Source organism: Felis catus, chromosome B3 (genome assembly GCF_018350175.1).
Source record: "Felis catus isolate Fca126 chromosome B3, F.catus_Fca126_mat1.0, whole genome shotgun sequence".
In the NCBI taxonomy this organism is placed as follows: Eukaryota; Metazoa; Chordata; class Mammalia; order Carnivora; family Felidae; genus Felis; species Felis catus.
Genome location: NC_058373.1, coordinates 119,164,181 through 119,191,851, shown reverse-complemented (window position 1 = coordinate 119,191,851; position 27,671 = coordinate 119,164,181). Strand labels below are relative to the sequence as shown.

Genomic DNA, 27,671 nt, shown 5'->3' with positions numbered 1-27,671 from the left:
CCTGTGACCACTGGGACCACCCATTCACCTCAGTCCACCAGCCCATTTCCTCCCTTCCTGTTCTGCCTGTTTCTTTTCTGTGATGCCTGAATCCTGGAGGAAACAGAGGGCCCAGAGCATCGCACTGGGAAGGTAATTTCTCGGTTTCATTGCAGAACTCCTGTGAAAGTCCAAACACCCTTCACAAGTGTAGAGGCAATGGAATGACTCACCAGCTCTGTTTTCGTGGCCCTGAAGCCAGAGGAGCTCCAATAAGCTGCAGCTGGAGGGCCACAAACAAGCAGCAGTTACCAAGTGTCCATTTAAAAAATATGACAAATGGGTAACAAAAAGATAAAGAAAAATTAATAATGGCATCTTGATATTAATACAGTTAATAGCCTGTGAACTTTTAGTGCTCTAATGATGGAAGGAAGGCCAAGCAAGTCAGCAGAGGCCAAGAATCTGAGCCTGAAGTGAGCAAGAAGCAGTAAGACGGTTGATGAGCAAAGACTTGAATAAGAATTTGGAAACGTGCCCCCACGCACCGATGCTATTCTTCTCAAGACAGTGCTGCTCAGTCAACAACAGGTGCTTCTACAGGGAAGGCATTCAGAATGGCAAAGGGAAAGGCAAAACCAACCTGTGGGCAAATGATACATAATTGTTTACTGGGAAAATACTCTCTAAAGATTTAATTTTTTTTTCATTTTTTAAAAATGTTTATTTATTTTTGAGAGAGAAAGACAGGGCACGAGTAGGGGAGGGGCAGAGAGAGAGAGGGACACAAAGAGTCCGAAGCAGGCTCCAGGCTCTGAGTTGTCAGCACAGAGCCCGACGCAGGGCTTGAAATCATGAACTGTGAGATCATGACCTGAGCCAAAGTTGGACACTTAACCGACTGAGCCACTTCAGGCACCCCACTTTCTATAAAGATTTAGGACAGAACAGTCTGAATGCTGTCCCTGTTGTCAGTCAGCCAGCCAGCCATGCTTTTCCAGATCAAAGAAACCTACTGCCCACCCAGTTGTTTTCTTGGAAATCAATGATGAGCCAATGATGCCACGCAATTTACTTCTCTCAAACAGAATGTTTCTCTAAAAGGGCATGATGCTCTGCTCTGTGGCAGGTAAACTATCAATGGGGGACAGCACTTGTACAAATACTTGCTCTTCTCTAGTTCTTGAGCGGAGTTGAAAAGGAAGTCACGCTAAGAGTTTTAGGAGGTGGCAGAGAAATATTTGTTTTCAGCCCATCATGTATAATTGGAAGTCCACAGGCAGGTATTGACCCCTCCGGTTCAAAGAAGACACAGAAGAATAACTAGATATGCACTCAGATCACTTAAATATAAGGCTAGGTTGGGAAGAGTTGTAAGGATGTTATACATAAATGTTGTAGGAATGCGGGGGGAAGGGGAAGGATTATTTCCAGCTGGTTCATCAGTTGTTAATAGGAAGGGTAGGTCTGATATGTGCAAAAGGGATTCGAGACTTTCTAGGAACTCAAATGGCATGAGCAAAGGCACTCAAGTGAGGAAGTGGGAATTGTTCAGATTAACTGGAACCGAGACTTCATATATTGGAGAAGAGGGTTGATTAGGATTACATGCAGAGAGTTTTAAATGCCAGGATAAGAGACCCAGACTTTATTATTTGACATGAGGAGGTATTAAAGGTTTTTAAGGAGTACTTTAAGGAGTTGAGAGGCACCTGGCTGGCTCAGTTGGAGAAGCGTGTGACTCTTGATCTTTGGGTTGTGAGTTTGGGCCCCATGTTGGGTGCCAAGATTACTTAAACAAAACTTAAAAAGAAAAATACTTTAAGGAGTTGAGTAGTAATGAGCTTGGATGGCTGGTAGAATAGACTGGAAGCCGGGAGACCAAGTAGTAGATGGTCATAAAGCCCCACACCACCCACTGTGATATTAGAGGGGAAACCAGCAGGTTATTTATCATTACAGTTGTACTTTCTGATGAAGCGTATGCTTTAAATATGCAACGTGGCCCTTTGAGGAGAAACTCACTCTCCTATAAAAGGGACGTATTTATTATGACAACACAGAAACCATCATATACAAAGCAGTCGTCTAACACCCTGAAGCGCGCGCACACACACACACACACACAACTATACATCAATTTATAATATCAATATAAAAATACATCATTAACATTTCTAAGGACGACAAATACAAAACCAATAAATATCGCAATTCTAAAACATCTACTTACATTAAGTGCTGGTGAATAAGATGACAGTAAAAGAAAGGCCAAAGCAGACCAGAAAACCAACTACAAAGCCTCGGGTTACAGACCTGAGTTGGTTTTGGGGAGGTATCCTCATATTCTCCATATATTTTTCAATTTCCCCAAGCACTTAAAAGTGCCTGATATCATCAACTCTCAAAAACAGAGCAAAGGAAGAATGTGACGTTATGGCACTGTTTTTTGTCTTCCCCTCCCCTCCCCTCCCACTCTCTATTTCTCCCTCTCCCACTTCAACCGTATTTAGAGGAAAAAGGAATGCCAATAATAAGCTTAACTTAAAATCTGTGCCTCTCCAGACTGAATTTCTATATCGCATCCAGGCAGAATGTCTTTTCTCATACTTACCCTTTGTGACTTGTGTTCAGTTTGTCTCCCTTATCAATACATAAAATTGCATGGATGGCAAAAATGAGAGAAAAAAATCCAACACTAATTCTAGCATGGGAAACAAGGCACAAATGCCAGAAATAGTTAACGGACCAGCTATTAAACTGAACAGTGCTGCACCCTAGCACAGACACTCAGGGCCAACAGTTCACCCACAACTTTCCTTGTATCCAAACACCATCAGACAACTGCCACATGGATGTTCTCTGCATGAAGTTTAGGAAACCTCATGTACTTCACAGAACATTAGAGGCTGGGGGCTGCCTTATAAGACAAAATATGGAGAACGTGTGTAATCAATTTTACGCATGGGTTAGGTTTTCAGGTTTTAACACAGGGACAGATGACTGGCAAAGAGCTCCGTAAGAGTTGTATTTAAGTCAGGAAATTCTCCCTTTCCTTTCTTGTGTGTGTGTGTGTGTTTCTGTTACGTTGGTGAAATATCTGATACGTGCCACGAGAGGGGACAAGGGGACAAAACACTGCCACCGTTCCACAGCACATTCCTTTCACGTCAAGTAGAGTTTCTAGTTTTTCATCAAATGGGAACTCCTGCAAACAACCTTCTATTCCTACCTTTTAGGCCATACTGAATCTTGTTTGAAATTGTAACAGATTAGCTAGAACTCAAAAGTCCTTTCTTTCATCTTTAACTCAGTCTTTGAGGTCTAGAATCCAATACAACCTTGTATGAGCCTTTCACTAGCTAATCCCAGTAGGGACTTGATACACAGGGATCCCCTTTTCCTAGAATCAGAACGGATGGTGGGGAATGAAAGGCACTGGGGGATGGGGTTATCGTGGGAGGTACAGAACTTTTAAAGCAGGTGTGCATTTCAAAAAGATTCTGGCTTCTCCAGCTAGGGATTCTTGGAACCCAGTATATACTGGAGAGTTCACAGGTCAGGTTGCCTGGTCTGTTTCAGAATCTGATTGGTCTCTTGGTCTCCTCACCATAAATACTTCCTAAGATATCAAGTACAAGTCAAAAGAACCCATCCAAACAACGTGTTCACAACTGACTTTGCCATCACCAAATCAAATCAATTGTAAGATCCTGGGGCTCCTGACTGACTTCTTCAAACAAGAGAGCAGCACTTTGACCTTTAAGAATGATACGCCCCCTGGTGTTCCCCACATCCAAGGCTGAGCCGGTCAAAGTCTGGAAGCTGATTGAATAACTGCACTTGATCCTTCTGTAGAGAATCTGTAAAGCAGATTCCTCTCTTGCCGCCGAATGTCCTCCGAGACGCAGAATGCCAGGAACAGGGGGAGAGGGTCAGTCCTGGAGGTGTACCCTCCGGCCTCTCGCCAGGAAGCAGAGAGTTGCACATCGTCACAGCTGCACTGGGAGGGGAGCATGGTTCCGGTCCCCAGGACATCCTGTCCACAAGCAGCTGCTACTTCTTGGGCTTCTCCAGAATGTTGAGAAATTTCCCCCTTGTCATCTCTCTGGCTGGAATCACAACAAATGGAAGATCAATGAAAACCTAAAATCTGGAAAGGAGATCTCAGGAAAATGTAATTTAAAAATGCAGGTTGATTTAAATTGTATACAAAGGTGTGACCATAACAGACTCAGTCACCACTAACCTCCAAAAAGAGGGCAAGATGAATAACTACTGATTACTAAAACTGTACAAAGCTCTTCTGAAGCTGACAATTGCTAGAAGACACAGGCCAACCAGGGAAGACTTTATCATCTACCTTTAAAAAAAAATCCCTAGGGAGGGGTGCCTGTGTGGCTCAGTAGGTTAAACCTTGGACTCGTTTTCAGCTTAGGTCACTATCTCAGTTTGTGGGATCGAGCCCTGCATGGGCTCTGTGCTGACAGTGCAGAGCCTGCTTGGGATTCTCTCTCTCTCTCTCTCTCTCTCTCTCTCTCTCTCTCTCTCCCCCCACCCACCCCCAACCCAGCTTGCGTGCACTCTCCCCCTCCCAAATAAATAAATAAATTTTTAAAAAGTCTCCAGGGAATTCCTCCAAACCTACCTCTCTCTCAAGAATGTAACCTAATAGGGGCGCCTGGGTGGCTCAGTCAGTTGGGCGTCTGACTGCGGCTCAGGTCATGATCTCACAGCTTGTGAGTTCGAGCCCCGCATTGGGTTCTGTGCTGACACCTCGGAGACGGGAGCCTGCTTCGGATTCTGTGTCTCCCTCTCTCTCTCTGCCCCTCCCCGCTCACACTCTGTGTGTGTGTGTCTCTCTCTCAAAAAATAAATAAAAACATTAAAAAAAAAAAAAAGAATGTAACCTAATACTCATGTTCACTATGTCAGGGGGTTTGCTCTTGGAGACTACAATCCAACCAAGATTAGAGTCTTCTTTGGATTGTTGGTCTCTGGACATTTATAATCTCAAATCAAAATGAGAGATCATTTACCCCATCTCCCAGCAGTGGTAGTCCCTGGATGCTGTAGTATAACGGAGTTTATATTCCCTCAGTGCAGTTCATCTGTGGATGGTGTAATAAAGTAGGGTTTATAGAGCTTTGGTCTTCTCTCTCTTGGCATTGTCAGTCCTTAGATATTTAATATAGCCAGGCAAGGTTTATGTGTCTTTCTCTGACTTTCAGCACCATCAATCTTTGAATGCTGTAGTTACAAGAGGGTTTATACAGCTACTTTCCTACATATGAGGCTTCGAAATGAAAGTAAAACATTTCTCAATTACAAGGGCCCCTCCAGAAGCCTGCTGTTTTAGCTCCGTCAAGCAAATCCTCAAAAAGCGTATGTATTATAATACCCCCTTCATCCTCATCCCCACAAAATTGTCTTTTGGGATCTCTTAAATAGATTTAGCAGTGCTGAAAGTGTCCAATGGTTGGTCGTGGAGGCCAGAAGTCTTCTGCAACCATGCAGTGGGCACACAGCAGGCTGTGCCTGTGGCCTCCTAAGAATATGTCCCCATCCTGGCCAATCAGTGAGGTGGCTGGAGAGGCACCTGCAGAATGAGAAGGACCTTCACCCTAGCCTCTTTGCTGCTTTATTTAAGCCAGAGATGGTGCTAGATGAATGGGCTCTACTCCCCCTCCCTACTAACATTTAGTAGTTCCTGGTTTATTTGTACAACAGAGAAATAAAACAATACAAACTCTGTAGCCATAGGAAAGCTTCTGGTAACTGCAGTCCATATATTCCTCATCTCTCACAAATTCTGGAGCTCCCACGAAGGGAAAGGAAATCCCATTACCTAGGAATGGAAGCCCCAGTGCTTCCATTCCCCATGTGCCCATTCTTCCATTCCCCATGTGCCCATAAATCCTGGCTCAAATCAAACTTCCTTGGTGGATTCATACCAAACTCTATACCTACAAAGTAACTGTAAGACCTGCAAGTATTTGTTTATATGCTTGTCTTCTTGCACTAAAGGTTAAGAATTGGGGGCGGAGACTCTGTTCCATTATTCTTATTTATTTTTATTTATTTTATTTTTAGAGAGCGAGAATGCACGAGTGGGAGAAAGGGGCAAAGGGAGAGAATTTTAAGCAGGCTCCACGCTCAGCTCAGAGCCCAATGCGGGGCTGGATTCCATGACCATGGAATGATGACCTGAGCTGAAATCAAGAGCCGGACACTCAACCGAATGAGCCACCCAGGCGCCCCTCGTTATTCTTTATATTACCAGCAGCTAGTACAGAGCTAGACCTAGTATCTGCTAAATAAATGTTGGCTGGGTGAACGATAATATATAAAAGAACTATTCCAAATAGGAACACAATAATATTAGTTTCCTTCCTTTCTAGAGGCAAGCAGTAAGACTTGTTAATCGCCCTCAGTGCTTCATTCTCTCCACTGTGGGATTTTTTTTTTCTTCTAAATTTACCTTACTTATTTGGCAAGAAAAATAATTTCCTTTGATGGAAGTAATGCCAGATTAATGGAGAGATGAAGGTGGGGGGCAAGGACTAACTACCCTAGAGAAGTCCTAACAAGTACTTTCTTGCCCAGGGGAGGCAGCATGGACTTCTTTCATTCAGATAACACGAGACCTGAACTCAGTTTAAGTTCCAGCTCTAGCTCTTAGCAGCTGGGTGACACCTTGGGCTGGGCAAGACCTCTGAGCCTCAGTTTCTGTATCTGTAAAACGAGCAGCATACTGATGCCACCTGCCCTGCTTTTCTCTTGGGTATTCAGCAGGGAACATGCTTGGTATTAATGGCACCATTAACACTCCACCTTTCCGGAGTGAATGAATGAGTGAACTGTGATAAGGGAGGCTATCAATGTTAAAAATCCCACGGGGCGCCTGGATGGCTCAGTCGGTTAGGCGACCGACTTCGGCTCAGGTCATGATCTCGCAGTTTGTGAGTTCAAGCCCCGTGTCCAGCTCTGTGCTGACAACTCAGAGCCTGGAGCCTGCTTCGGATTCTGTGTTTCATTCTCTCTCTGCCTCTCCCCCACTTGTGCTCTGTCTCTGTCTGTCAAAAATAATAAATAAATGTAAAAAAAAATTCCATTTCTTGGAATCTCTTCCCTCAGCCTGATCCTATAGGAACTGACTTATACTTCTGGCCAGAGTGGGTCTCATCATTTATTTCTATTGGATGGATTTTCTGCCTACTCTCCAGTGCTTATTAAGGAGTTTTACATAGAATCAAATGATCCTGCAACATGGCTAGAAGCAGGTACTCTGGGAACCAAACATGGGTATTACAAAACTCTGCTGGGTAGAGCAGAGCCTTGCTCTAAAAATCCTGGGCCAGGAGCGCTGTACTGATCTTGCCAATTATTTCTACCTGCTGCCCTTCACACCCCCTGATTCTTTTCTGTTTTTTTTTTTTTTTTTCTCAAAATGGGAGAATGACCAATATTTTAAGATGTAAAATTTAAAAAGACCCAATCTATTTGAGGGATCAAAAGGATTTAAAAGGCAAAATAAACAGATTCCAAAGTCTCTCAGTGACAAGCTCTCCTTGAATTTAACCAATCCTTTTTAACAACCCTCTCCCCACTCAATCATTCCTCCCCCTTCAACCTAATCTAAGTACACAGAGCTGCAGAAACCACCGTAAAAGTAGAAGTAATTCAAAGACTTCATCTTCTACATGGGAGGGGAGAAAGTTTTCCTACTCGCCAGTCCCATATAGGAGATATACGAATTTGTGACATAGCTGCTCCCTAAAAGAGGGCTGTGCCCTATAAATCACATCCTAAGCACCAACCCCTCTTTGCACACAGAGAAATTGCTGTGGGTTAGGGGCAGCTTCAGAGCATGAGCCCTCCTGTTCACTTGTTTTCAGAGATGTTAACATCTCTGATTAATTCACATACCCTTTATTTTATTCATTTCTTTATCCTTGCCTTCCTGCTTTGCTGCAGTGTGAAGATTCTTACCGACCTGCTATAGTAATCACCGCCCGCTAGCCGCACCCCCCTAAACCTAGTGAAATTGTTTAGTGATGCCAACCGCGCTTTTAATTTGCAAGACATCAGACACAGAGGTAATTTATACCAACATCTGTTCATTTTTGACTTCTGAAACAAACTCGCACATGCTGCTACAAAATCCCATTAGGAGTAGGAAGACAGCCTTCTGCTACTATTCTGTATTCCTCTTACACACACACACACACACACACACACACACACACACACACACGCTCGCATGCGTACACACACACCCCTTCCAGCAGGGTTTTATATGTAAATGTATTTCACTAAAAAACTTCCACTAGAGATTTCAAATCTCTTTAGGGAAAAACCTTTAGAGATGTCTCTGGCTTGCTTACAGAAGAGAGGAAGACATTTCTACTTCCCTGCCTCGTTCCATCCCTTCTTCTCCCATTAGTTACAGATTGATACGATTCTTGCATTAATGGCCATGGTAAGAGTACGTGCTTCCCAGCTTCACGCTTCTAGTTCCTCTCTTCTCCTGGTTCTCCTTTCTCAACATTGTGTTATAAGACAATCCTAGATACAATAAGATTGCTAGAGTTTTACCTGGAGTTAGTAACATTTCTTAACTATTTTTTAAATTCTGGATTAATTCTCTAGGATGATGAGGTTCAATAGGAAGGCAACCCTGCTACCACATTCCAAAAATTATGCCAAGAGGGATGCACTGATCATCAGCTACCACACTGTATGCTGTGCAGAAGAGGAGCAGGACCTCCATGTCAAGTCATGATTGACAGGCCCTTCTATTGCAGTGCACAGACCATGAACGGAGAAAGTCACAATATAGACTGTCACCATAGCGTGAATGCGTGAACTGCTGTAGAGAATGTGGGAGAGGAGACCACTTGTACACATTTAAGGACAGCAAATGGATAAACTACAAGTGACTTCCAGGTTTATGCAGTTTCTATTACCCCCTTCATAGCCTCCCTAGGGCTGTCAGGTTCATGGCAGCTGTAAATACCTGGGTATACTTAGGGAGGTCAGGGCTGAAGGGAGGACTGCATCCTGCCTGCTCTGAAGGTAGCGTGTGGCTTAATACAATCTCTTCTTTAGCTTCTCCAATTCCTCCATCTACAGTTAGCCTTGCCTCTGGCTCCCCTTCCACAACGACTATCCCCAAACTGCCTTCTCTGCAGTAAATTTTCTTGGTGGCTGGTTGAAAAAGATTCAGTGGTACAGATTGATTTCTCACCAGCGAGGGGATGAGGGATTACCAGAGGCACCCTGGTTAACGAGATTGGGTGCAGAATCTCTCATGAGACCAACCCTCTCTGCCAGGGCTTTGCACCTTTCGCCCATGACATATGGGTTTCATTACAGAAAGATTTTCCAGATTATAACTTTGAGGCAATTGCCTGATAAAATTCTGCTCGGCTTTAATGTAGAGAACAATGTAAAGATTAAGTAACTTTTTAATGAAATGGGAGAAACTCATAATGTTTGGTTTTCAATTCCAATGCAAACTACTTTAAATATTTCTGTGCCTCAACATAATTAAAAACATTGTGAGGCGGAGAAAAGGTACAACAGGCTGTTTTCAGGAGACTCTAATATGACTGGCAGGGAACAAAGGAAATGGCATACCACCGTGGAAAGAGCAGGGCTTTTAGCACCGGACAGGCTCGGAATCGAGCCCCAGCTCCTACAATGACCACTGCAGGCAAGTCACTGAAGACATCTTTCCGCGCTTCGGTTTCCTCATTTTTTTTTTTTTTAAATAAAATTCACTCTTTTTATTTTATATATTTTTTAAGTGAGCTCTATACCAAACACGGGGCTTCAAGTCACGACCCTGAGGATCAAGAGTCGCATGCTCTACCAACTGAGCCAGCCAGGGCCCCCTTGGGTTCTTCATTTGTTCCAGGTGAAATTAATAAACAGGTCACATAGGCATTTAGTAAATGCTAGCTGCTGTATAACTATCTTTTTCTTTCTTTCATTTCAAACAAGAGTTTACTTAGGCAAAGAGACACTTGATGGGACAACTATCTAGGATTCATTTCTTTTTAGAGCAATTTATCTCTACTTAAAGACAAACAGTCCTACGTGCAACAGCTACGTACAAAAAAGTGATACGACTGTGCTTGGTTTTACGATAACAAATGAAAAACATTAAAATTCTCCAAATGAACAAGGTATGCAAGGATTTTTTTTGTTGTTGTTGTTAAAGTGAGAGCAAAAGAATTTACTGAAATACAAGCTAATAAGAGCTGAATGAGCATGCCACTAATGGGGAAAGCGAATATTTTCACTGAACCAGTATTTCACCCCATTCCATATCCATTCAATGTTGATCAAAATACAGTAATGGCCATTTAGTTTTTTTAAAAAAGGCCATATGCTTGTGTACATACACCAGTTGCTTTATGTACAATGAAGGAAGGAGGAAGGGGAAAATAAAAGAACAGAGAAATCATACTGCAGTGGTCAGGATGTGGTTGAACCAAACTGCCGTCTGCTGTTGGAATGTATCTTCAAACTCTACTTCCAACTGTGCATGTGTGTCTCTTTTGTGAATTGGTTGCCCATCAAACTGGTATCTGAACTGCCTCACTGATAAACCCTGTTGTGCACAATGGCCCTCATTGGTTTACTCAGTGGCATACGCCTCTTAAATTGCACCACAGAACAATCCCGCCCTGCCACCTTCAAGTTAATATGACTACCGTTCTTAGTCTAGACTCCTTCCTTCCTTGGGTTTTTCACTGGCCAAGGTGAGTGCTGGAGCTCCTCAGCTGCCATTTCACAAGAGGTCCCAGGTCTGCACCGAATCAGTGTTCAGGCAGTATCGTGATAGGCAAAGGGGGTCAAACTTTACTTTTTAAAAGATCTCAAATGCAAAACAAAAGGACACATGAATGTTTTGCTTCTGTGTAACACACATAATTTGGAGAATCAAATCTGCCGGAGTAATGCTGGGTATTGGAGGCAGCTACCTTCCCAAACTACACCAGGGGCTTCTTCCAGCAAAGAGGAACACATAAAATCCTAGTTTAGTTTCAATCAGTGTGCTAAAAAGCTATTTATTTAGTTAGCTTCATAGAAAGATGTTTCACAGAAATGATGCCATTTGTTAGAATTATGGTTTTGACTCTTTTAAAAATTACTTTTTTCATCCTTGAAACCTCGAATGCATTCTAATAACTATGACAAGAGGGATCTCCTAGTCATCACTGTGTGCTGTGCAGAGAGAGAAGCAAGAAGTGGGGGGAAGATGAATAGTTTGGATGAATAGTCACATGAAGTGACCACCATGCGCTGGATATTAGGGAAGATTCAAGTAAGTCAGAAGTGGCCTTGCGATGGAGCTAGTTGTTCAGAGGTTATCTTGATACATTAGAAGGGAATAAAAGGAAACCAACGGCATTTCGAATTCTGATTTCTCTCTCCCAGGAACGTGGAAAGTTTTTCTGTTGCTCTGGCATACAGCCGGTGCACAGCAGACCAGTACCAGGGCGGTCTGCCAGATGGAGATTCTTCACCATGCTCCAGTTAGGACGCTCGCACAAAACGTACCAGTAAGTGATCAGTAATTCAAGTCAAAGGCTAAACACTTTTTAATGCCTCTAATAGAAGAGCAGCTGGTGCTGGTGCCATTGTCAAGAACAGAAGGTGCTATGAACTGAGTATAGCGTCATGGATGAGGAGGGGTCTCTTGGAGCCTCGTTTAGACACTCGGTGGCTCTCAGAAGGTGGTGTAATTGTAAGAAGGTCTGCTGACCATTCTCAATCAACCCATGGTAGAGTTCACAAGTAAGAGTCTTTAGTAGAAACCTCACTTTCTCTAAAATATAGATGTAGCATTTGAATGTAAGCAGAATAGCCTTGAGGCTTTGGCCTATTCTTTGGGCATAATAAGCATTTCAAAAAGGAGACTAAAATATATACCTGAGAAAAGAACAGTCTGGATGCTACATCTGTAACCCAACTATCACTGACTGTGAAAATCTCCATCCTGACAATTCTCAAAAAAGCCTTTTTTTGGGCACCCTTTCCAGATTCTCTTTCTATTGGGTGTCTTGTCTGTCTAACAGGACTTTTTTCTTCCAAAAGGGTGGGATGAGTGAGAAGAGTGTTCCCTCCAGGGAATTCAGACAAAGATGATTTTATATCAGACATTTTCCCTCCAATTCACATTAAGTCCAATTTCTAGAGAATGTTTTATCCAAGATATAATATAAGAAAAACCAGTACTCAATGTACAGGTAAACAAATTTGGACAGTTCCAATATGGAAAATAATTTTAATGGCTTTTCACGACAAAAAAAAAAAAAAAAAAGACAGAAATATCCAGCCAACAGATTTATTCTCAGAGTATAAAACATCAAGCAGGAACATAAAATATGGGAAGTGTCAGCCATGATGCCTGAAGATTGAAAGCAGAAGTAGAAGAATCTTAATTGTCAGGCACTTGAAAAATGTTGTATTCAGGTGGAAAGTGCGTGTTTCTCCATTGACTCTCCTTGCCCTGCCCTCTTTTAAGAGCAAAACAAGACCAGATTTCAAATATTCAATCCTTATCATCCTTCTCCCTACAAAAAAACCAACCAACCAAACGAACAAAAAAAAAACCAAAATAACAACAACAACAAAAAAACCCCAAAGATTTGTGCCCAGGAATGAGAGCTAACAAGTTATTTGTATTTTGTTTCCTTTTCAGAGGGGTTCAGAGGCCTACTTCATAGTTTCATTTGGTTCCCTTTTCAAGGGTAAAACTCACCTGAATGAAAGGCAATGAGATCAAAGCAATGGATTAATGCTCTTGGGGTGAGAACTTTTACTAAACACTTATAAATTTGTGCAGAACATTCATGCTTCAGGGCATCCATAGTAATACATCGTGGTGAAACACTTACTATGACCAAAGGCTAGCAGCTTCACACAGTCTTAATTTCCTCATCCACAAAATGAGGAGAGCAATAAATCTATCATGGAAGGTTAAGATAAAACAACAACTAGTCAAAGTGACTTAATCGGTACACAAAATATTTTGCCTCAAGTTAGAGTACTTTATCCATAGGCTCTATTCCACTCTCAGGAAAATCAGAGCAAGATCACAGTATAGATAAATTTCAAATGACTTGGACATTAAGACAACTTTCTGCTTGGAACATCTCTACTTCAAGGTGCTGGCAGTAACTAAAGTCTACAGAGAATAAGGCCCGGTCTTCTTGACCCCCAGGGCAGGGAAAGAGTTACATCTTCACACTGAGAAGCCAATAAAAACCTCTCTTGATTATAATTTAGATAAGAACCATTGGATTGAATAATAATGTCTGAAACTCCCCTAGCTGTTTCACCTTGAGACGTCCATCACTGGGTTAAACATGATGCTAATTGCATTTGGATTGATTAATTTCTCTCACTCCTGTCTATTCGAATAACGCTTAACAAAATAATCATAGCACCCAGAGCCAAATCTTTTCCGTCAAAGGAATGAAGCCATCAGAACAGGCAGAGATGAAAGAAATGAAGATGACCCGTAATTACTGCTACGGTGATATCATTACCATATTATACAAAATGAGTGTGTGGGGGGAGGGGGAGTGGAGGGAGGAGGAGCTGAGATTATTTATTTTTTTTAATGGAACCCTACAATCTAAGAATACAGATTTGACATGGAGTGGAACACACAGAAATATAGAACTTTAAAAAAATACAAATCTTGCTCATGAAATTACAAAATCCAACAAACACTGAGGCCCAAGATACATCAAGTGTCTTGGGCTGTGAGCAGGTATTATTCACGCCACTATTTTTTCATCGCAATAACACTTTGTGTATGACTTGCATAGAGATTTAAGATGCTGTCTTCATGCCACAGCATTCCTATAGTTGCTGGAGAATTTTTCTTTAAGCCAGGAAATAATATCATTTCACTTTAATACTGTTAGAGGTGGCCTTGTTTATAAAATTAGAATCTGCATTTTAACTGCAGCTAGTTCTAGCTTAAGACACTAAAGGAAATGTCTATGAATCTTCACGCATGGTTCATTGGACAATAACATGGACTTAACTCACCAGCAAGGAAGAATATAATATTAGTTCCCAACTTTCTTACTGTTTGAGATGACCTTTTTAATACTTAGGATACAAAACCAAAGACTGCATAGGATTTGAACTTTAGGTCTAAATCCTATCACTTATTAGAAGGCGATCTCAAGTAAATTATGTAGCCTCTCTGTGCCTCAGCTCCTTCGTCTATAAAATGGCGATCAGTATCAACCTGACTGGGTTGTTTTAACACTTAAAATAATACTTTTATGTGCTTAATAAGTGCTTGTACCAAGAAAAAAATTTCTCCCTAAGATGAATTTTGTGGTTATTCTATTTATAGAACCTTGAACAATTTGGTTATTTCATTTACTAAAGTTAAACAAACACTTTAAAGTACCTTTTAGAGGCACCTGGGTGGCTCAGTTGGTTAAGCGTCTGACTTTGGCACAGGTCATGACTTCGCGGTCCATAAGTTCAAGCCCCACATCCGGCTCTGTGCTGACAACTCAGAGCCTGGAAGCCTGCTTCAGATTCTGTCTCCCCCTCTCTCTGGCCCTCCCCCACTCACATTCTGTCTTTCTCTCTCTCAAAAATAAAAATAAACATTAAAAAAAATTTTTTTAAAGTACCTTTAATAAAAATTTTAACAAATATTTATGAAATAAATAGGATACTTAGAAGGTCCATCATTTTAGTAGGCTAGAAATATCTGAGGGATATTTTTGAGATGGTATTTTAAACACACAACCATCATTAAATTGAAAGCAATAAAAACAGATATTGAAATTTTAGCTTGGACAAGAAGTTCTATTTTCTTATAACAAATACTCCCAAATAAAATGAGCCTATGTGTTGTGAAATTGTAATCAGTAATAAATGTGAACAATGCTTTTTTAAAAGAAAAAAGCAAAACACTGTCTTTCTGCCAGGTTAAAATAAGTGTCTAAGCCATTTACTATGTTAAATCACTTATCACTGCTTTCTTTCTGGCTAAGAGAGGCAATGCAGTAAAAAAAGGTTTATCTTATCTGGCTTTGGAATTAGGTCTAGATTTCATCCAAATCCCATCCCCTGTTTCTAAGTTTCAAGGTCTTGAGCAAGTAATTTAGTTTTCTGAGTTTTCTTCTCTGTAAAAAAGGAATTATAGAGCAGACTTTGCAAAAGTCTGAAAATCTGAAAATATAGTAGGGAAGTCAATAAATGGCGGCATTAATCATTTTTATCCTTCATGTCTCAGCTCAAATGTCACCTTTTCAGAGAGGCCTACCCTGATTACCCTATCCAAAGTGAATCCTCTTACTCTACTCTTTCATATCAACCCATTCACTTCTTACATAGCACTCACCCAAATCTGCAATTAACTCTATTTAACTTCATGCTCCATGAAGTTCTGTAGAACCTCCTGCTGTATCCCCGTCAATTAGAACGATACCAGGCACACAGTAGGAGGCCAACTATATGTCTACTGAAATAACTTATTCATATATGAAGAAAAAGGAATTCTTCTTCCTTTTCAATTCTTAAACACTGTGTACAAGAAATTTTTTTTTCTAGTATAACTACGTCTACATTTTACCCTTTGACCCAGCAATTCTACTTCTAAGAAACTATCTTAAAGATATACCAGCAGAAATATTAAATAGGGTATTCACATGTCCATTCATTTCAGCACTATTTGTAATAACTGAAGATTGGAAACAACCCAAATACCTATCTTTATGGAGGGGACTCCTCTTTATAGAGTACTGTTCAGCTATAAAAAGGAATAAAGAAGTTACCTATATATTGTTATGGACAGATCTTCAGGACATATTGTTAAGTGAAAAAAAAGCAAGGTGCAGTTGCACTATATGCTAACTAATTTGGATGTATACCTTAAAAAATAAAAAAATAAAATAAAAAAAAAAGAAGTATTGGGCCACACACACAAAAAAAGGCAAGGTGCAGAAGACGATATATAGCGTATTACCTTATGTGGAAAATTAGGAAAAAGGGAAAACACATATGCACATTTACTTACATTTTCATTTTTTTTTTTTTTTTTGAGAGGGAGAGAGGGAGGGAGGGAGGGAGGGAGAGAGATGGGCAGCGAGCATGAGTGGGGGGATGGCAGACAGAGAAAGAAAGAATCCCAAGTAGCCTCCATACCTAGCACGGAGATCATGACCTGAGCTGAAATCAAGAGTCGGACACTTAACCGACTGAGCCGCCCAGGAGCCCCATATTTACTTATATTTTCAAAAGAAACTATGGAACGATCAGGTTTGGTATTCATTCTTACTAATAAAGACAGTTACCTCGGGGACAGAAATGAGAGGGGGAAGGGATAGAGATGGAAGGTAGACACTTTGTACCTTATTTCATAAGTTCATTCTCTGGGACACCATATTAATATTTTATATACTGAAAAACAAAATTAATTAGAAAAAGGCAATCTCTAAAAATTGAAATAAAATAACTTGAATTTATAAAGTTTGCATAACCTCACAGTACAAAAGTTTAAATTGTTTTATTATTTTTTTAAATTGATTTTAATTCCAACATAATTAACTAATTTTTTTTTTTTTGAGTTTAAAAAAATTTTTTTAACGTTTATTTTTATTTTTGAGACAGAGAGAGACAGAGCATGAATGGGGGAGGGGCAGAGAGAGAGGGAGACACAGAATTGGAGGCGGGTGCCAGGCTCTGAGCTATCAGCCCAGAGCCCGACACGGGGCTCGAACCCACGGACCGTGAGATCGTGACCTGAGCTGAAGTCGGACGCTTAACTGACTGAGCCACCCAGGCGTCCCCATAATTAACTAATTTTAAAAGATATTCTGAGGTTCCTGGATGGCTCAGTCAATTGAGGGTCTGACTCTTGGTTTTGGCTCAGGTCATGATCTCACGCTGTGAGATCAAGCCCTGCACTGGGCTCTGTGCTGATGGCATGGAGCCTGCTTGGGATTCTCAATCCCTCTCTCTGCCCCTCCCCTGCTCACGTGTATTCTCTCTCTCTCTCTCTCTCTCTCTCTCTCTCTCTCTCTCTCTCTCAATAAATAAATAAATAAATAAATAAATAAATAAATAAACTTAAAAAGAAAAAAAGACATTCTGACTATACACCCCCATGAGTATATATCCTAAGGATATAAAAGAAGCAGAGAAATCTTAAATTGCACCCAGCAGTCTTGTTACATGTAGTTAATTCTTTTGATGCTAGCTTTACTGTAGGTTGAAGCAAATAATTACATTAATTACTAGGAAACAAGCCTTTCAGCATTAAGAGAAGAGAGATATCACTATAAAATCAAATACATTAAATAAAAACCCTTTAACATCTTTAATTTGAACTGGGCATATTGGTAGGAACATTAATTTCCTTTTCTCTTTTCAAAAACCAAACTGAAAACTTAGTTACCAACCCTGTCCACAGAAAAGGCCTAGAAGCAATGACAGCTTAGTAACAATGAGTACTATTAGTACTTAGACTTCTACTAAAAGGGACTGGAGCTCTTTGGAGAAATGAATGCGATCCCAAGTCTGAAGAATGAAGAAGTAAATGAATCAGGGCTAACTTGACATGCTGAGAGCAAGAAAATTACCAAAGATCACAAGGGTCACGTCAAATGACACAGGAGGCAACCTGAAGGGCATCCACTAACCAAGGGTAGGACAGTTCTGAGTGTCAAAAAGAATACTGATTACAGTAGACTGAAACACATCAAATATAAACATCTATAATATTTTTTAAAAGTGCTCAGTCACTTCAACTCATTTCACGTTCTGAAAATTGATAAATAAAAGGAGGGGATGGGCACCTGGGTGGCTCAATAGGTTGGGCATCTGACTTTTGGTTTAGGCTCAGGTAATGATCTCATGATCTGTGGAATTGAGCCCTGTGTTGGGCTCAGCGCTGACAGTATGGAGCCTGTTTGGAATTCTTTCTCTCCCTCTCTACTCTTCCTCCGCTGACACTCTCGCTTTCAAAATAAATATATATATATTTTTAATGTTTATTCATGTCGAGAGAGAGAGTGTGAGCAGGGGAGGGGCAGAGATAGGGGACAGAGGATCTGAAGCAGGCTCTGCACTGACAGCGGTGAGCCCGATGTGGACCTTGAACTCATGAACCCACGAACCTGAGCCGAAGTCGGACACTCAACTGACTGGGCCACCCAGGCACCCCCTAAATAAACATTAAAAAAAGTAAGTAAAAGGAGGGGAAAATCTAGCATTTTTCCTGCCATTCCTATTTGGACTGTATTTCAGGGAAACCAAATGTTGGTGATTTATTAGAATCACCATCACCATCATCATCATAAAAAGGATCAGACTGATACCACCTAAATCCACTACTCTTCACTGAAATTAGAACAAATGGAGGTCACGTGCTTCCTGATGTGAAGCAGTAGCAAGCACACAGTACCACTTGGCATTCTTGCCAAAAAGACTGAATCCAAACTCAATTTATTCTTTAACTTTATCAGATTATAGGAAATATGGGAGAAAAGAGGTACATGTGGAATGCTACCACCAGGATAAAATCATCAAAATTTAAAATGTGGGACAGAGAATTTAAAAAAAGAAAGACAGACCCACCCCCACACACAAAAAGTGCAAAATCCTGCTGGACAAACAACCCAGTTCTCTTCAGTAGCATGGGGGAAAGACTTGGAGGAAGTCAGGAGTGTAGTTATAGAGAAGATTAAGAAACTGAGGATTCACATCAACCAAATAATGTGTGGGATCCTATCGAGATCCTGATTTGTACAAACTAATTTTAGAAGACACAATTTTGGGCCAAACTGGACATGGACTATAGATGTTACTAAGGAATTATTATTTTATTTTGTTTGGTGGAATAATGGTGTTTCTTTTATAGAAAAGGTCTCCTCTAAAAAAAAAAAAAAAAAAAAAAGGAAATAAAAGAAAAAATCCTTCTCCGTAGGATCTATTTTATTTTACTCCAGCCACAACAGGAACACAACAGTGTGATACAAGGATGTAGAGATAAACAAGAATGGCAGAAAGTTGACAATTCCTGAAGGTAGGGAGATGGGCATATGGGTTCATTATAGCATTCTCTCTACTTTAGTTTACTATATACTTGGAAAATCTCCACCATAAAAAGAAAACCTCACCAAACGCTTCTCTGGAAATACAGCCTTTTCTCATTATCACTACATATCATAATACAATGAAGAGAAGGCCAGGGAACAGAGACCGGGATAATTAATTCTGCAGAAGGCTTGGAAATAGATGGACAGGGAATACTGTAGAAAGGAGGTGACTTTTCATGTCATGAATGTTTATTTCCATCGTTAAATTCCTTGGATGAGCAACAAATTACACATGACCAAACAATCAAAAGCAGATTATATATTTTTTAAAGTCTACCAAATCTAACTCAGGTTAAGCCTAATAATAAGGAGCAGCTGCCCCCCAACCTTTCTCTCTCTTAATTATTTAAGAAATCATATTGACATATCTAAGAGCACGGTTTTCAACTTATTCAGAAAAAAATAGCTATGAGAGAAGCTGTCTGGCTCGACATGCTGCTTCTACATAATTCTCTGGGAGGCGGAGAGGATAAAACCTTGGTTACTCATTTATGGAATCTTCTCCGGAAAAGCTTTAGAGGTCAGTAGCAAGCCTAACTTTAAGCGTAGGTTAGTCCAATAGCTAACAAGTTACAAAAAGTAATAGCTTAATCTAAACTTTCACTAGTCCAGTGAAATTTCAACTAGATTGCTCTCACACTGTCAACAACTGTGTAAATAAATGATGATCTCACCAATCCCACTTCACTTTGAACACCCTTTTACTTCACAGATGATTTATACAATGTAAAACAAATGACTTGTTCTGGGTGATAATTTGATTTTTGTTTGCACTGTGGTTTCCTGTACATACGGTTCACATTCTCAACCTGACCAGACAATAAATTCATCAATGGAAGAGACCTTTAAAAATGATTACCCTGGGGCACCTGGGTGGCTCAGTTGGTTGGGCGTCCGTCCGACTTTGGCTCAGGTCATGATCTCACGGTCCGTGAGTTCGAGCCCAGCGTCAGGCTCTGTGCTGACAGCTCAGAGCCTGGAGCCTGCTTCCGATTCTGCGTCTCCCTCTCTCTCTGCCCCTCCTCTGCTCATTCTCTCTCATTTTCTCTCTCTCTCTCTCTCTCTCTCTCTGTCAAAAATAAATAAACATTAAAAAAATAAAAAAAAAAATGATTTCCCTGATGGACTTAGAAAAAATGCACAACATACAGGAGTTATCCAGTAAGCCTTCATTTAAAATATCATTTTCCTCTAAAATCATGCAGTAATACAAAGGTACAATAATTACTGCCTTTGTTTGATTATGAATTTCTTTTAAAACCACATCACAATCAGGTAAGAACTTGATTGTATGACATGTCTACTTAGGAAGTCATATGGTAGTGGTTATTTTCCTTCCAATTAGAAATAACAGCCAGTTAACCCGTTTTTTTTTTTCTTCAGAATATCTGATTTTGATGTTACCAAATAATCTTATTTACAACATTCATGAATTATTAATTTAAAATAATTATGGCACAAAAATATGTTCAGTCAGAAAATTATATTATACTGTGTGTAACAGTGTGCATTTTTTTAAAAGTTTATTTATTTATTTTGAGAGAGAGAGAGAGTCCCAAGCAGGCTCTATGTTGACAGAGGAGGCGGGGCTCAATCTCACAAACCTCGAGATCATGACCTGAGTGGAAATCAAGAGTTGGACACTTAACCAACTGAGCCACTCAGGGGCTCCACAGTGTGTATTATCTGAAACTCAAGAGCTTGACTAATACATAGTTAACATACAACACACATGGACTGAATGAAGAAAACACTCTGACAATACAGGTCATAATTTAGATTTTTTTTTTTTTAGTGTTTTATTTATTTTTGAGAAAGAGAGAGAGAGAGAGAGAGAGAGAGAGAGAGAGACTATAAGTGGGGCAGAGACAGAGGGAGACACAGACAGAATCTGAAGCAGGTTCCAGGTTCTGGGCTGTCAGCACAGAGCCTGACGCAGGGCTTGAACTCATGAACCGTGAGATTGTGACCTGAGCTGAAGTCAGATAGTTAACTGACTGAGCCACCCAGGTGCCCCCATAATTTAGGATCTTAAAAACAATTTATGGGTCAAGGCACCCAGCTGGTTCAGTCAGAAGACCCAGTGACTCTTGATCTTGGGGTCATGAGTTGGAGTCCCACATGGGGTATAGAGATTACTTAATAAATAAATAAACTTAAAAAATGAAACAAAACAATTTATGAGAGGCACCTGGGTGGCTCAGTCAGCTAAGCATCTGGTTTTGGCTCAGGTCACGGTCTCATGGCTTCGTGGGTATGAACCCTATGTCCAGTTCTGTGTAATGCAGGGCTTGAGAATTCATGAAGCATGAGATAATGACCTGGGCTGAAATCAAGAGTCAGACACTCAACTGACTGAGCCACTCAGGAACTCCCTTAGCCATTACATTTAAAATACTGTTTTCAAGGGGCGCCTGGGTGGCTCAGTCGGTTAAGCGTCCGATTTCAGCTCAGGTCATGATCACAGTTTGTGAGTTCAAGCCCCGCATCCGGCTCTGTGCTGATAGCTCAGAGCCTGGAGCCTGCTTTGGATTCTGTCTCCTTCTCTCTCTGCCCCTCCCCATTTGTGCTCTGTCGCTCAAAAATAAATAAATGTAAAAAAAAATTTTTTTTTAAATATCTTTTTCATTAATTTTAATTAGAATCAAACCAATACAGAAGTGAAAGTGAAAAGAAGCATTTTATAGATGCTAGACCCCTGGCCTCAAAATCAGGTTAGAGTCTAAACCAGTTTCGTTAACCAAGTTCTCACTGTGTGCTCATCATATACTCTTATAATTGCAGATGATGAGACACCAACATGAACAACCAATCTTAGAAAACCATTTTTCCTTAGAAAACTCCTCCCGGCTCCTGTGGGCACCAAAGTTTGCTCATCAACAGCTTAACTGTGCTCTGTGTAGAGTTTGCAATCATGGAGTACTTTTCCCTGAAGACCATAAAGAGAGGGCTAGGTGGGGAGATCAGGAACAGATCCTATTTCAATATACTGGAGGTCTTTCAGACAGTTTAGTTAGAATGTGTAACCTGTATCAGTGGTTCTCAAAGTGTGGTCCCTGGAGCAACCACACTAGCATTACCTTGGGAACTTCTTAGACATACAAATTCTTATGTCCTCATCCCAGATCTACTGAATCAGAAATTCTAGAGGTTGGGCCCAAGAATCCATGTTTTGACAAGCCATTCAGGTGATTCTGATGGATGTTAAGGTATGAGAACCACAATCTATATTATCCAGGCTCTTAGATTTTTGTCTCCAGTTCTCTGCAGTTCCAATTCATTACCCAAAGAGGAAGCAGAGTTTTATTACATTAGACTTGTGATCTCAAGCTAAAAAAAAAAAAAAGTTGAAAGCTTAAGAAACTATCTTTTAGGGGCGCCTGGGTGGCTCAGTCTCTTAAGCTTCTGACTGTTGATCTTAGCTCAGGTCCTGATCTCAGGGTATGAGTTCAAGCCCCAGGTTGGGCTCCATGCTGGGCATGAAGCCTCCTTAAAAGAAAGAGAGAGAGAGAGAGAGAGAGAAACAGACAGACAGACAGACAGAGACTATCTTTTAGAAAATATGAGCAACAAAGGGGAAAACTTAAAACATTCAGACGAAGGATTAGAATTTTGTTTTTAAGTAGGTTCCACACCCAACATGGGGCTCGAACTCATAACCCTGAGATTAAGAGTTGCATACTCTACTGAGCCAGCCAGGTGCCCCCAAAGAATTAGAAATACTAAAACTTTAGCTCTACCTCTATTATCATGATTGTGCTATTTAGTGTTAAGATTACCATACAATCCTTATTAACCTTGGCAATCTTGACAGAAGACAGACTGGAAAATAAATAATTATCAAACAATGGCATGAAAGCTATAAGAGCAGTATGTAACACATTGGGAGGAGAAGAAATGGGCATACTTAATTCTGCAGAAGGTTTGGTTTGGATGGACAAGAGAAAACTTGAGTGAAAGGGTGACGTTTTCACTGAGCCTTTTAGAATGTACTATCTAGGAACACCTAGACAAGCTAAGGATAGCTCCTTTTTGAAAACTTTCCACTAGGCCGTTGGCGTAAAATGCAAGTGAAAGAAATAGATCTTAAAACAAGCCCTAAGAACCTGCTTAATTCCCAGCACTGTTTGGGATTTCTTGTAGCTACCAAAGTAGTATAAGACATGGCCCTACTTTTAAGAAATTAAACCACAAATAATGAATTTGGCCTATCCAAAATTTGGCAGAAACTACAAATAATGAAGTTGGCCTGTCTAAAATTTGGCAGAAACCAAGGCAATTATAGCTATTCTTCATCGTATTTTGTTGAACAAAAAACTGTGACAGTCAACCCAGAACACAATTAAGTGACACGCTCCTAAGTCTAGTTTCCTTTCAAGATTGAAGTTTTCACAAGATTTATAAAAAAATGAAGATAGCTACCATGCTTTTAAATAAAAAAGCTTTAAATACTTTTATTTTTTATTTGAAAGAAATAGATGCTTTATAAAGTTCAGGCTGGATAATGCTATCTTAATGAACTAAAAATCCTTCGGCTTGTAGGCTTGTAAGATCAACTTGATCTAATTCCGTGAAACAGCCAGATCTTAAATCAGTTTTTCCCTGTATACTTATGTTGATGCCAATAAACCAGTATTCCTGTACCCAAACATATCTGACTGAACCTCATGTTTCTGGAAGGTAGACAGACTTAAAAGCTAGTTCTCATAATTTGCAAAAAAAAGTTTATTTTAATAAAAGTACTTATTAAGTCCCCAGTAATCTAGCTCTGATTTGATTATGGGATCCTATTTCTAATAAATAAACCCACAGATCCAGAAGTGAGTCAAAGGCCAGAAGACAATGTGAATAACACACTTAAGTACTCCTACTATTAATCACATTCTCTGAAGTAGTTTCTTAAAGACTGTCCAAGTTCAGCTTGAGTTACTGGGTGCATTCACTTCATTTGCACAATCAATGATGTGTCTCTGAGGTTAATGTCAACAGAGAAATTAAATTCTATATGCCAGAAGCTTTCCAGCATTCCAAGTCTATAGATTCTTTCAGGGTTTCACTCTGAGCAAAAACGAAACAAGAATATGTAAGATTAAAAACAACAAAACAGAGGATATGATCTAATATTGTCATTTTCATACCCCCAAATAGCCAACCAACTGTAAATGGGTTCACAATAAGCCATTCTTTTCCAAGTCTAGCTCAGGATATGAAATACCAAACTCCAGAGAGGGTCCTTTGAAATGGAATCCAATACAGAGAATGATGAAAGCAAGCGGGGCATTTCACTCACTCAGTTTCTCAGTGACTCCAAAAGACAAAGGAGAGACTACTAAATGGTGAGTTACCTACTAGTTTAGCAAAATGTATTTAGATCACTGGGTGATATAGGTGCTACTCATACTAAGTTAAAACTATATCCAAGAAATTCTAATGCAAATCTTATGATAAAATATAAAAACACATCCCCACATCAAAAGAAAGTTTAAAATGGAAATGGCACAAGAACTTGTACATGAATATACATAAGCAGTATTTTTCTAATAGTCAAAAAGTGGAAATAACCAAATGTCCATCAATTAATTGATAATGTGGTATATCCATGTAATGGAATATTATTTGGCAATAAAAAGGAATGAAACTCTTAGACAAAAAGTAGGTTAGTGATTACTTAGGGCTGGCTGGGGAGGAGGAGTGGGGTCAGAGGAATGAAAGTGACTGCTAATGGGTACGGGGTTTCTTTTCGGGGTGATGGATATATTCCAAAATTAGATTGTCATGATGGTTGCACACATCTGTGAATATATTAAAAACTCACTGACTTGTATACTTGCATACTTTAAACAGGTATGTTTTACAGTATGAGGAACAGATCCCAATAAGTCTGATGTGTAGAGCTGTGTCAAAATTAAACGCACAAGTGTAAAAAGCTCCTTGGGCTCACATGAAATCCTTCATAGAAAGACTTCACACAGAGAATATCCAAGGCAACAGAACCTGAGTTTCAACACTAAAGACACAGGCATCCAGATCTTACCTGTATCTTAAAGCACAAAGGAAAATAGCCCTTTCCCTCTGGCTTTGTTTTTACTAAAGAAATGACTGAAAATCTAACCAATCGGGGTGCCTGGGTGGCTCAGTTGGTTAATCGCCTGACTCTTGACCTCTGCTCAGGTCATGATCTCATGGTTCATGAGATCAAGCCCTGCACTGGGCTCAGTGCTGACAGTGTAGAGCTTGCTTGGGATTCTCTCTCTCCTTCTCTCTCTGCCCATCCCTCATGAACACACACACACACACACACACACACACTCTCTCTCTCTCTCTCTCTCTCTCTCTCTCTCTCTCTCTCTCTGTCTCAAGATAAATATGTAAACTTAAAAAAAAAAGAGAGAAAATCTAACCAATCAATGTTTTTGATAAAAGATCTGGGCGTTGGAACATTATTGTCATATTCTTCAAGAGAAAATATACTTCATAAATTCAATTGTTTAAATTCAGATAACATCAGAACTTGTATTTATGATGTACTTTTAGAAAGCAAAGAAACTATATTTTGAACTAAAATAACTGCAGTACTTAGATTACTTAGACACTATGAATAATTATTTGAAAAATGTTCCTTTTGTTTAATGACTAAATATTCATCCCAGGAAGTCAGAATGCAATTAGATTTAATATAAGTAGATTAGATTAATGCAAATGCATTAAATGCAAAAACATTTAACAAAGCTATATATTTAAACATATCAAAATCCATGAAATGAAAGATTAAGGTTGCTATGAAAACTAAGTAATCCTCAGTACATGTAAATAATTGGTTAAATGTAATAACTGAATTAGCAATCCTCACTCAGTAAATAACTTCATTTGCACAAAAGCATTTAATTGTGGACTTTCTATGTGCTCATTATAGTGTTACCATCTTCTGAAGATACTAAGAATAATAATACTGATAGTTTCTTTTTAAAAATTGGTTCATTCAATACGTGTTTGCTGAAACACAGCCTCATATATGATTTGTAATGTTCACCTTTTTGCATTCACAGTTTGAAGAGATTAAAAGATTCAGGAAATCACGACACAAGTTAACACAATTATTTCTATGGTAAATGTCTCACAGCGTCCCTAAGAATTTCCACAATTGTCATACTAGTCACTTGGTTGCCCTTCAGTCCTGTGTGGCTATTTGAGTAGAATCATTTTCTGATCTCAACACGTTCTTACGTTCTTTTGTGGCACAAAGCGCAATGTGGGGCTTGAACTCACGACCCCGAGATCAAGACCTGAGCTGAGATGGAGAGTCAGACACTTAACTGACTGAGCCACCGAGGCACCCCACATTCTTACATTCCCAATATATTTGTGAGGCAAAGTTCTCACTTGTTCTAGTAAATGCCATCTTTCCTTGCTGTTAACTTGACATTAGTTTCTGACTTCTTACTTAGAACTTCCTTATTCCTACTCCACATATCACATAACAACCAGCTTGGTCCTAAGTTTCATGCGACCTGTGATCTGCGTTACTGTAACGTTAATGTGTCTATTACACATTGTTCAAAATTTAGAGCACCCCCAGTGAAGTAGTCTGTGCTGCTGAATGGCTAAGAACCACAATTGCTAACATTTTTGAGTGGTGATTGATTATATGTTGGGTACTATTCAAAGCACTTAATATGTGTGATCATTATTTAGATTCTTCACAACACCCTAAGAATAGGCACCATTTATCATCATTCCCATTTTACAAATGAGGCACAGAGAGGTTACATAACTTGCTCAGGTTTATACAGCTAATAAGTGGTAGTGGCAGGATTAGAACCCAGGTGCCTTAACTCTAGAGCCTGTACCCTTAGCCACTTTGCTGCAGTTATCTCCCGATGGTTCCTGACCTAAAGAAGTTCACAGACCAGAGATACAGACATCATTTATAATATAATTGGGTACTGAATGTAACAGAGCAATGTACAGGAGGAGCACAGCAAAAGGGCTAGGGAAACGGACAAATCTTTCCAGGGATAAGAAACACCATTCAGTACTTCAAACATCCCACGTATAAATTTCCTAACAGATATAAATTAGATTTGTCCTAAGAATTATAGTGATAGAAAACTCAACACCCAAAAACCAAATAATCCAATTAAAAAATGGGTAGAAGATATGAATAGGTATTTTTCCAAAGAAGACATACAGATGGCCAACAGACACATTGAAAAGATGCTCAACATCACTCATCAATCTTCAGGGAAATACAAATCAAAACCACAATGAGGTATCACCTCATACCTGTCAGAATGGCTAAAATTAACAACACAAGAAACAACAGGTGTTGGTGAAGATGCAGAGAAAGGGCAACCCTCTTACACCACTGGTGGGAATGCAAACTGGTGCAGTCACTCTGGAAAACAGTATGGGGGCTGCTCAAAAAGTTAAAGATAGAACTACCTTATGATCCAGCAGTCGTACTACTAGGTATTTACCCAAAGAATACAAAAATACTAGTTCGAAGGGATACATGCACCCTAACATTTAGAGCAA

General features: G+C 39.9%; 1 protein-coding gene and 1 long non-coding RNA gene across 5 annotated transcripts in view; one reads left to right on the top strand and one right to left on the bottom strand.

Moving 5' to 3' along the window:
• LOC111560901 overlaps window positions 1–10,291 on the top strand; it is a 31,574-nt gene extending 21,283 nt beyond the window's left edge. For both annotated transcript variants that reach the window (XR_006599792.1, XR_006599791.1), the window contains 2 exons: window positions 7,957–8,078; window positions 8,632–10,291. This is a non-coding gene — a long non-coding RNA (uncharacterized LOC111560901). The remainder of the gene's footprint in view (window positions 1–7,956; window positions 8,079–8,631) is intronic.
• LIN52 (lin-52 DREAM MuvB core complex component) overlaps window positions 1,967–27,671 on the bottom strand; it is a 107,201-nt gene continuing 81,496 nt past the window's right edge. For 2 of the 3 annotated variants that reach the window (XM_003987822.5, XR_006599788.1), the window contains one exon: window positions 1,967–4,091. In XM_003987822.5, coding sequence (XP_003987871.1) covers window positions 4,036–4,091 — 56 coding nt within the window. In that variant the 3' untranslated portion in view covers window positions 1,967–4,035. Of the gene's footprint in view, window positions 4,092–8,526; window positions 8,548–27,671 lie in introns of those variants that run through there. The other variant, XM_045060226.1, reaches the window with a different exon arrangement.